Genomic DNA, 11320 nt, shown 5'->3' with positions numbered 1-11320 from the left:
TGAACTGATCCTCCCTCTGCGATGGAGAGCAGGAACTCTGTTCTGGATCTCTGGTATTGTCGGTACCACTGGATACTGTAGATGCTTCCTTCATATTTACAGCTCAGCTTGATGTGTCGTCACTCTGCTGCAGCTTCTTCTTGACTTTCCTGCTGGATGACGCTCATGGAGCTCATGTCTGTGAAATGATTCATTCATATCAGTTATTTCTTGATTGATCTGATCAACCAGCAGCTATTCAATGACAACATGTGTGGTCCGTCCAGGAAGTGAACAACACTCACCTATCAGATGAAGACAAACACCAAGAAGCAGGTGGAGCTGCATGACTCTGCAGTGGGATGAAGACAGGAGGTTTTCTGCTGCAGTCTTCCTCCTCAGCATCAAGCTGCTTCTGTTTCCAGCTGTGAAAACACAAACCATCTCATTGGTGGAGTTGAGAGATGGAGGGTGGAGCCAGAGAAAAGCCTTTTGAAACATCCTTGATGCAGCAAAGTTCAGTTCAGTCAGAGACTCAGAATGACTTGTTGAGTCATTTCTTGTTTTATTTTGACTCCTCTGCTGTGTCCACGTCTCCACACACTCCTTCCTGTCGGCCTCCCTCTGTGTGTGTGATTGTGTGGTGTGTTTCAGTGTGTCTCTCCTTCCTCAGTGTATTTGAACCTCTTTCCCCCGTGTGTCTGTCCCACATCGTCTTCTACTCTGTCTTGACCTTCTGTCTGTTCTCATCCTGTTCCTCGTCCTGATCTTCTCCTGTTTGGCCTTCAGCCTGTGTTTCTGGCCTCCCTCTGGATCATCCCTCGGACTCCTCCACCTGCTCAGCATCAAGAAGTGAGCAATAAACTCTTTTGAACTGAGCTCTTTGTGCTTGAGTGTGTTTCTGGGTTCAGTCCTGACTGGTGACAGAATGGAGCTGCAGAGCAGAACAGCATCCAGATGGATGGAGACAAAGTCTGGAGTCTTTTCAGGAGAGTGAAGGTCAGGGAAAGCCCAGGTACTGACGGCACCACAGGCTGGACTCTGAGAAATGAGGAACAGCTGCAGATCGTTTTCACTGGGTTTTTAAAGTCTCTTCATCTCCACAGTGTCCTGAGACCCTGTGACCTTCAGCTTCTAATGACTGATGATTCATTCATGTGTTCATCAGGTTCACAGGAGGCTCCTGGATCCAGATTGTGTTTGTCATTAATGAAAACCCTCAGAGAGCCAGGGAAGTTCAAAACTGGACTTTAATGCAACAAAGTAGACAGAGAACAACGACCGATGTTTCTCCTGTGGTTGTGTTTTATTGTAGAATTAGATAGATTTTATGTGTTTTTCCTCTCCAGCAGGTGAAGAGGGCAGGAATACAAATCAGACGATGACTTTACTTCCACTTCTTCCTCCTCTGAGGTTCTGGCTGATGCTCGTGTGATCAATCTGATTCTCTGTGATGTGAAAACACTGCTGTGGCTGGATGTGATGGAGAGTGTGTGAGTCCCTCTAGTGGATGTAGAGGAGGATTGTGTTGTCTTTGCTCCAAAGGTTTTCGTCCACAGTTGAGCTGTTTCCTGTCACTGTGGGCTGCAGAGCACAGTAGTACACAGCAGAGTCAGACAGCTCAAGCTTCTGGATCTTCAGAGGAACTGATTTGTCTGTGAGCTCAGCATCAAATCTGTCTTTCGGAAACTTTGGAGAGTTTTGTCCTGATCCAGTGGCACGCTGTAAAATAAACTCGGGAGAGCCATTTCCTTGCTGTTTGTACCAGAACAAATATGTAACATATGAGCTTGAAACTTCAAAGAAACAATTCAGTGTAACTGAGTCTCCTTCAGCAGCAGGAACATCTCCTGATGGCTGCATCACTTTGTCTTCTCCTTTACACTCTGGAGAAGAAGAGAACATGCAGAGAAGAGAGGAATCAATACAGATGATTGACTGAAGGAGAACAATCAGTATTGAAGAGTTTTCAATAAATGTCAAGCATGAATGATTTTTTTTTTTCTCAAGGTAACAAACATCAGCATAAATGCTGGAGTGTGATTTAGTGGATCCTGAACATTCAAAGTTCTTCATGTAGAGCTCAGTGATGTGTTCAAGTGTTTGAAGAGGAAACATGTAGAGTTTTGTATCTTACCAAAGAAAAGAGCAGCAAGAAGAATCCACAGCCAATGTTCCATGTGTCCAACAAGGTTTCAGTCACCAGGAGAAAGTAGCTGATGTTCAGCACTCAGTGTGACAATAGTTGTCTTCACAGCAGCTCTTCTTATTGACACAATGGTTGAACACAGTGCAGAAGTAGAGCAGCAGCTGCTGGATCATGTGGCCCTCTAGTGGAGCTCCAAAGTTGACTTGAACAGTGTGAAAAAAGTCTTCCAGCAGCTTGTCAGAGAGTCACTGACAGACTTTCAGCAGCACAATTGTATTTCTCCAAAGTTCATTGTTTATCAACAATTAAATGTAAAACACATGTCCAGTGTTCAAAGTAAGAAGCTTAAAGCTGCATTAAGGAGTTTGCATGTTTTATGCGAAACAGTGCCCCCTGCAGGCCTTGGGCGTAATGCAGCTTTGTGAAAAACTCGTCCCTGTGGCTCACGTGCACGGAAGAGGGGGACTCCTTCCTCGCTCGTTTAGAAGCGCTCCAGTAAAATGTAAGTTTCTTTTACCTGGTGGAGTCTGTGTGGAGCTGTGGCAGTGCTAGAAGCCAGTCTGTTCTTACTTTCTGGAAGATCCTGCTCAGTTGTTGTTCACGAAGCATCTGGCGGAGTAATGGCGGACAAAACGAAACTTAACTCCATCAGGCCAGCTGGAGCGTGCATTACGTCATTCCTTTCAAATGCTCCCCAAAAAAACTCTGGTGCCAGACCGGCACTGCAACTTTCAAGTGACAATTTAGCGCTGTTAGAGTTACTTGTAATGAATATGTCAGGGCACATTGTACACATCATTAAAAATGTATAACATATTTATGGTGGAAAATAAGCATTTTTAAAGTTGAAAAACTCCTTAATGCACCTTTTAACACTTTCAGAGTTAATTTAACACTGGAAAATTTACTGTGTATTAATAAAAAACTCAATTTACTGTTTGTGCTCCATCAGTAGTTCCAGGATCTGAAGGATTCGCTGGAATTCACCCAGCAACAGCTCCTAGTCCTCCAGCAGGACAACACCGAGCTCCGCTCAAGCCTCTCCTCCGTCTCCGTGGAGGTAGAGCAGCTGAAGAAAAGCAACCGGGAGCTCAAAGAGACCATCCTGGACGTGACATCTCTTCATTATGCCTCTTTTTATTGTCTTTGTTTTGGGATTTGGTTGATATTTTTGGCCGTCTGACTGATTGTCTGCTGTCAGAGCGAGCTCCCTGTTCAGATGCGCACATATAAAACAAATCAATCGCAGAAAAAAAGCCCCGCGAAGTGCGTCTTTTTTTTTTTATCAGTAGTCTGTGAGACCGCTGTTGGCCTTTGGAGGTATAAATGCTTGGTAATATTATGTGTGTCATTGTTAGGGCCTTATTTGCTTCAGAAAAACAGTTTCCTCATTTTTTGGTTTCGGTTTCGCCAAGAATTTTCATTTCGGTGCATCCCTGATTGTTGCATTAACTAAAAAATTGCAACAAAAAATGGCAATATTATCATTTATCGCAATAAATTCTGGGACAATTAATCGTCCAGCAAAATTTGTTATCGTGACAGGCCTAAGTGGAGCTTAGGAGGAGGGTCGTGAAGAGGCATCTGAAAGAAAGTCTGATCGCTACAGTGACTTGGTGCAGGATTGCGAAGACAAAGGCTGGCAGACGTGGCTTTACACTGTTAAGGTGGGATGCAGAGGTTTCCCTGCCCAGTCTGTCTGGAAGTTGTTGACTGCTGTGAGAATGATAGGAATTGAGAAAGAAAGCGGTACGAAGACTCAGGGAGGCAGCAGAGAGAGCCTCCTGTCAGATATGGAATAGAAGGGAGGAACTGAGCTGGCAACCGGGGTGAAGTGAGTAGTGGTTGGCCACCACTGCTGACCCGCCAACAGGAGAGTGTTATGGTTCAGGGTCGAAACACTTGAGGATCGTTGGTAACTATCTGATGACACAACCCCCTGGCTAAAAGCTTCAGTCATTGTAAGATGACTGAAGGAGAAGCATCCTCAAATGTATAATACCACCTTTAAGGACAATTACATTGGAAATCAGCTACACTTTAATTTAAATATCCAGCTAAGTTTATTTTGCAAACTTGTCCACCTCTGCAGGTATGTGACTGAGTTGCTGGTTGGTGAGGCCTACGTCTCTTGCTCTGTAGTGCTGCCTCCTTTTTGCCATCTGGTCTGTGTTGTGGACATCACTGACGATGATCCAGCCAAAAGTTCAAGAATGCCTTCCAGAAGGACCTGGCAGCACAGCGAGCTGGTGCCAACGAGACGTGGCTCAAGGTGGCCACAGCACTGGATCCACGATTTAAGGATTTGAAATGTCTTCCAAGAGAAAAGAGCGAACAGGTAAAGACTAAGGATAAGCTAGACTAATGAGTCCAATGTATCAAATCAAACTTTATTTCACGCATAAGAAATGCAACACAAAGTGCTTCTCAAAATAAAGTAAAATGGCCAACTGCACTTACTATTAATGACAGTCATTCCTTCATCCACCTGTCCATTTATTTATTCATTCATTCATTCAGGTGTGGACCAGTCTGGAGAAAATGCTCCAAGCAGCAGAACCCAGAAGAGCAGCTCCTCTCCAGCCCTCCACAGAGAATGATGAACCAGCTCAGAAGAAGAGGAGGAACGCTCTTCTGCTGGGGTCTGACTCTGACTCAGAAGAAGATGGAAAACTAGAAGATCGCTTGATGTTCTTTCAGCACTTTATTTTGTGACGATGGACAATGTTATTTTTGATGTGCTGACTTACAGCACTGTAAGTGATTTGGTCTGTTTTATTTAGTTTATACTGTCTGAAGCAGAGGAAAAGCAACAACTTTAGTGTTTAATACTTCCATTACTCAGAAAAGTGTTGTTAATTTTTTGATGTGTTAACTTACAGCACTTTATGGACCCAATGCTTTATTTTATTTTCTAATCATTTATCAATCAATCAATCAATCAATTTATTTTTGTATAGCCCAGTATCACAACAACAGTTGCCTCAGAGGCTTCAAGATGTTACATTGATTGGTAAAAATAAAAACAGTGAATAAGCATAATATTAATATGTCAATATTTACAGTAACGAGACAAAACGAAGCAACCACCGCCTTAGACCCTCACATCCAGCAAGAAAAAACTCCAAAAACCCAGTGGGAGAAGAAGAGATCTTGGGGAGAACCACAGTATGGAGGGATCCCTCTCCCAGGGACGGACAGCTTTGGCAACAGCGAGCATGAGACAATAAGAAGTAAAGCCTAGGACAATGTTGAGGACAGTCCGTTGGACGGTCCAGCACAGGAACCACGGATCCCAGCAGTAGAACCGAAGCCAGTCCGCGGGCAGGACCGACAGGAGTGTCCTCCCGGTCCGGACGGAGCTTGTTCGTAGGCCCTCGTAATAATGGAGTCAGCAACTGAAACTGGAGAAGACTCCCCCTCAAAGGGGGGGACAGCACGTGAAAAGCAATGAACGGACTAAAGGGAATAACATTCAGACATTAGAGGACAGGGCTCAGTGCACCGTACTTCCCACAGCATTCTAGCTCCTAGGGCAGCTTTGTGGATAGTTTAGTATTTAAACTAGTATTTAGTTAGTATAGTTTAGATAGTTTAGTTTAGTTTAATTTAGTTTGGTTTAGTTTGGTTTAGTTTAATTTAGTTTAGTTTAGTTTAGTTTAATTTAGTTTGGTTTAGTTTAGTTTAATTTAGTTTGGTTTAGTTTAGTTTAGTTTAGAGATTTAGATTTAGAGATTTAGAGATTGCCAAATGAACACAGCAATATTCCCCCCTGGTGGTCGAAAGTAAAGGTTGTAGGCAGCTCTTGGGTCTCCTTTCAAATACAGCAGAATGTAAATGACTATTACTGCATCTGTTCAAGTTTGTTAAAAACAATAAATACTTGATAAAGCCACTTTTTATATATCAATCTTTTTATCTGCCACAATAATGTAACGAATTTAAATGAAAATACCTCAAGTTGAGGGCTTTTCTAAACAATTTTTAGGTGAGAATAAAAGAGATTAGACTAATTAATTATAGATCATAATTAATCTCAACTTTTTTTAACCTCTTGACAGCACTATTTATTTTGTGTGATATTAAGTGAAACTATGTAATTGTGAATGTGATTGTTCTTTGTGACTTAGATGTTTAAAATCAATTTCATGACCATTTAATGAAGGAAATTTTCAAAAGATTGACGTATTTTTGTTTTTCTCCACTGTTTCTTATGAGTGAATCTAAACTCCATGCAGCAGAACAAACCACAGCAGTGACATGGAGTGGGGCTCCCTCTAGTGGAGGATTGTGTTGTCTTTGCTCCAAAGGTTTTCGTCCACAGTTGAGCTGTTTCCTCTCACTGTGGGCTGCAGAGCACAGTAGTACACAGCAGAGTCAGACAGCTCAAGCTTCTGGATCTTCAGAGGAACTGATCTCAAGCTGGAATCCAGTGTGGATGAATATTTTTCTTCATCCTCTGTTTTCCCCTCACCAAATTTGAAGCGGCTCAGGATGAATTTGGGGCTTTTCCTTCCTTCCTGTTTGTACCAGAAGAGATAATGATCTGAAGAACTGCTGTTATAGAGACAGTCCAGTGTTACTGAGTGTCCTTCATCAGCAGTCACTTCTCCTCTTGGTTGCAGCACGTTGTCTTTTTGAGCTCTGCATCCTGTAAAACACCAACAAACAGTGTGAGTGTGCTGCTAGAGAATCATGTCCATGTTGGGTTGATGTGAGAGAAACAGAGTTGTGTTCATACCAAGGCTCATAGCAGCCAGCAGCACTGAGATGAACAGAGGCCTCATATCTGCAGTGATGAGTAACTGTGAGCTCCAGCAAGTAGAAAGAAGGCTGTGATCTCTCTGTTTAGTCTTCATCAGCACTCAGCTGGTGGATTAGGAGGAGGAGCCTGATCACAGTGACAGGACTCCTTCACAGCTCTGTCTTCTTCCTCCTGATCATCACGTCACACTGAACACACACTTCTGCTGCTCAGACTGACAGCAGCAGCTTGAAGGTGGAGCAGCTCCAGCAGCAGCAGAACATCTGGTCAGGTGTCACTGCCTCCTGCTCTCCTCCAGTCTCAGGTGTGCTGGACACTGCCAGGTTGGATGAAGCTCTGACATCCATCCAGGACTTGATGGAGAGATGAGATGAGTCCTTTGTCCTGAGAATCCTTCAGGGTTCAGTCAGAGGAGCTGGAGGAAGTGTTGGTCAACAGGGAGCTCTGAACTTCTCTCCTCTGCTAAAAGTCACTTCAAGCTCCAAGGAAGTCATTCAGTCATGAGATGATGAAGGAGAATCTTAGTTTGACCTAATCTGCAGAAATGTAGAGAGTCATTTCTGATGAAGTTCCTGATGGTGACTGAAAGGTTTATTTCCTCTGAACTCTGAACTAAATCCACTGAGCCAAGCTGCCTGCTGGAACCTGCTCATGTGAGGAAGGAATGACTTCTGGACTTCCTCACTGATTTGCATCTGTCATGGTTTTAGTGAGGCAGCCTTGACTCAGATGGTAACGACAGCTCTTCATGGAATCCAATCCTCATTTCAATCTGGATCTCACCTTCAGTTAGGTAAATGGGCTACACATATGGCGTTTTTTCATCTGCATTAGCAGAGACCAAAGCGCTTTACACTGTATTATCACATTCACACCCCGGTGGAGGCGGCTGCCATACATGGCACTCAGTCCACCCACCGGGGGCAATTCAGAGTTCAGTGTCTTGCCCAAGGACACTTCAACATGCAGACGGGGAGACAGGAATCGAACTAACAACCTCCTGATTATCGGACAACTGCTTTCCCCACTGATCCACAGCTGTCCCTGAAGTTTGGGTTGTTCAAATCATTTCAGCAGGATCTGGATAACTTTGATAAAAAAAGATTAGGATTATCCTCATCCCAGTTGAGGGGGGGTTGTCAATGTGGATTTCAGAAAGAAAATGAAACAAAACTTTAAAAATGGTCCACAAAATCTATTTGTATCATTTAAGCTCTATTTGTTTCTTTTTCAGAACATCCACAATGTATTTGTTTCTGTACATTAGTTATTTGTTGAGGCTCAGTATTGTGATCATAAAAGAAATGATCAATAGAAGTGGATGTTTCAGTTACTGCAGTGTTTGTCTCAGAGTGAAAACTCTTAAAGTGAGCCCATGCTGGCTCTTCTACCTGTTGTTCTTCACATTGCTGCTCGTCCACATTGTGATCTGTTCCCTTCAGAGAACTGCTGATCTGGATTTGGTAATCTGGAGAACTGTGGGTCTGGATCAGGGAGATCCAATCCAATGTTGCTTTGAGCAACAGGCATAAAAGTAAGATTTATCACTTGATCCTGGGATGGAAAAGAGACGATTTCAAAAATCTGGATCATTTCAATCGAGATTAAATGTTTTAAACAACTGGCTCTGAGAAAAGGGCAAATTCTGTTTCCTGCTTCCTGAAGAAGAGAAGCATCAGACATCTCCTGGATGTGTCCCTGCATTCAGACTCATTCTTTACATTTCAAGGATCTGTTTTTTATTTAAAATGCATTCATGAATGAGTGACCTTGAATTTAAATGTGAAAGTGTTGGAACTGAAATGACACAGAATACTGTTCCAAGAAATTCCACTGGATGGCGCTGTTCTAAAGGACGTTCGTTTTGATGTGAACCTCCTCAGTGAGCAGCTGTCAGGTTTTTGTAGAGAGGTTGTGTGTTTCCTGTCACTGTGGGCCTCACAGCACAGTAGTACACAGCAGAGTCAGACACTGCAGCAGAGGAGATGATCAGATGGATTTGTTTCTCTGTCACTTTGATCTTCAGTCCTGGAACTGGATTTTTATACAATGCTCCTGATCCTGAGTGAGAGATGAGAAACTGTGGAGGTTTTCCTGGATATTGTCGATACCAATAGAATTCATCTGAAGATAAAAGTTTTTGGTACTCATAGACCAGAGAAACGTTGCTGCCTGACAAACTGAGCTCTTCATTCTTGATTGGTTTGAGGTCTTCACAGATGATGTCTGCAGGGAAACAAAGACAAAGGAATCTTAAAGTTAGTGAGCAGCTTTGTATTTTCTCTGCTTTCTTGTGTAACATTGAAACATCAGTGAATAAATGATGAGATGTGAATCCAGCTGTCAGTGAACAGAAGAGGAAGAGATGAATTGTAGACTTACCAGTGAATGTATGGAGGAGCAGCAGTGACACTAAAAGCATCATGTTCAACTAAAAGTGCTCAGTGATCCTCAGAGTGAACTTTGTAAAGTGTGTGTGGTTTCTCATGGTGACAGCCAGGTTTCTCTGTTTGGACAGGAAGTCCCTCCTCCTCATCATGTCACAGTGACAGATGTGAGAGCAGCAGGTTGGATCTTCATCTACCAGCACTGTCCTCAAACACACCAATGTGAACGTTTCCCTCTCTTCACCTTTTCAGAAACATCTCAGTTCCTCCCTCAATTTCTGATTGTTGCAGTATTTTAAGAATTTGTAAACTTCAGGAAGTTTTACCTCCATTAAAAAAACTCCAGTGTTATTTGGACATGGAGTTAAAAGAAAACATGTTCAGTGAAACTTTTGTTGGTTTCATACATCCCAGAAAGAAAATTCGAGGGTGGAATGATAAAACATGGTGGAGGTATCATCATGCTATGAGGCTGCTTTTCTATCTTTCCTACTGGAAACACTGACTGCACCTAAAGAATGATGAGATCAAATCACATGAGTGAAGTCAAACCTCCTCTGCAGTCAGGAGGGAGATACTGGACTGAAACCTTTATTGCTGGTTTAATTTATCATTGCTGTTTCATGAGTTGGACTTTTAAAATATTGACCTCTGAAAGAAGCAGCAGAAGAAGAAGAATTTCATGTTTGAATTCAATAATCTCACACTGGATCCAAACAGAGTGTAACAGAGAGTTAGTTGTTACACACATCAGAATCTTCTGATGCACCTGAACACATCGTCAGTGATGTTACCTGAGATCATCGGATGTTTCGGGTCTTTCAAACAACATACATCCTATTCAGGCGACCCAGCCATGGTTGATCAGACCGTGACTTGTGTTCAGGTGGCATTTACGAGTCCCCATGGTTCACCTCTTCGAATCCAGAGCCATCTCGAGGCTTCGAGGCGAGAGTGAGTCCCTCTAGTGGAGGATTGTGTTGTCTTTGCTCCAAAGGTTTTCGTCCACAATTGAGCTGTTTCCTGTCACTGTGGGCTGCAGAGCACAGTAGTACATAGCAGAGTCAGACAGCTCAAGCTTCTGGATCTTCAGAGGAACTGATTTGTCTTTGAGCTCAGCACCAAATCTGTCTGTGGGGAAATCTGGAGAGTTTTGTCTTGATCCTTTGTCTTGTTTTAAAATGTAATCAGGCGAACTGTTTTCGTGTTGTTTGTACCAGAACAAATATGGATATGAAACACTGGTATCAAAAGTACAATTCAGTATAACTCAGTCTCCTTCAGCAGCAGGAACATCTCCTGATGGCTGCATCACTTTGTCTTCTCCTTTACACTCTTGAGAAGAAAAGAACATGCAGAGAAGAGAGGAATCAATACAGATGATTGACTGAAGGAGAACAATTAGCATTGAAGAGTTTTCAATAAATAAAGTTTTTAAACAGTTCTTCATGTAGAGCTCAGTGATGTGTTCAAGTGTTTGAAGAGGAAACATGTAGAGTTTTGTATCTTACCAAAGAAAAGAGCAGCAAGAAGAATCCACAGCCAATGTTCCATGTGTCCAACAAGGTTTCAGTCACCAGGAGAAAGTAGCTGATGTTCAGCACTCAGTGTGACAATAGTTGTCTTCACAGCAGCTCTTCTTATTGACACAATGGTTGAACACAGTGCAGAAGTAGAGCAGCAGCTGCTGGATCATGTGGCCCTCTAGTGGAGCTCCAAAGTTGACTTGAACAGTGTGAAAAAAGTCTTCCAGCAGCTTGTCAGAGAGTCACTGACAGACTTTCAGCAGCTCTTTCACTCATTCAGAGGAGGGAACCTCAGAGGGGTTTAATGACTGGAGTCCAGACAGTTGGGGAGTGAATCAGAAGTTAGCAGATATGAAACTGCAGCCATCACAACTTCATTTTTGATGAATTAATAAAAAACCAAAGACAATATTTAAATTGAATGCAACATCATCTGGGTGATTCTCTGAATTCGGTGCACTTTGGTGTCCCACGCTTTTACCTCAAAGATTTTCATATAAAGTGAATCATAAAA

The 11320-nt window shown here is 42.7% G+C and overlaps 1 gene segment (V, D, J or C); it reads right to left on the bottom strand.

Moving 5' to 3' along the window:
• Positions 1-6480: 6480 nt before the first annotated feature.
• Positions 6481-10813, bottom strand: LOC115404939 (T-cell receptor alpha chain V region CTL-F3-like; the record flags this gene model as incomplete). The annotated part of the segment is given in 4 exon segments: positions 6481-6682; positions 6994-6997; positions 10523-10615; positions 10792-10813. Coding segments are annotated over 4 exon segments (321 nt in total), but the record flags the coding sequence as incomplete, so codon positions are not given.
• Between the last annotated feature and the right edge of the window lie 507 nt (positions 10814-11320).

This window comes from Salarias fasciatus, chromosome 18 (genome assembly GCF_902148845.1).
Source record: "Salarias fasciatus chromosome 18, fSalaFa1.1, whole genome shotgun sequence".
NCBI lineage: Eukaryota > Metazoa > Chordata > Actinopteri > Blenniiformes > Blenniidae > Salarias > Salarias fasciatus.
Note: the sequence above shows the minus strand (reverse complement) of the source record. Positions and strands in the feature narration are given on the sequence as shown.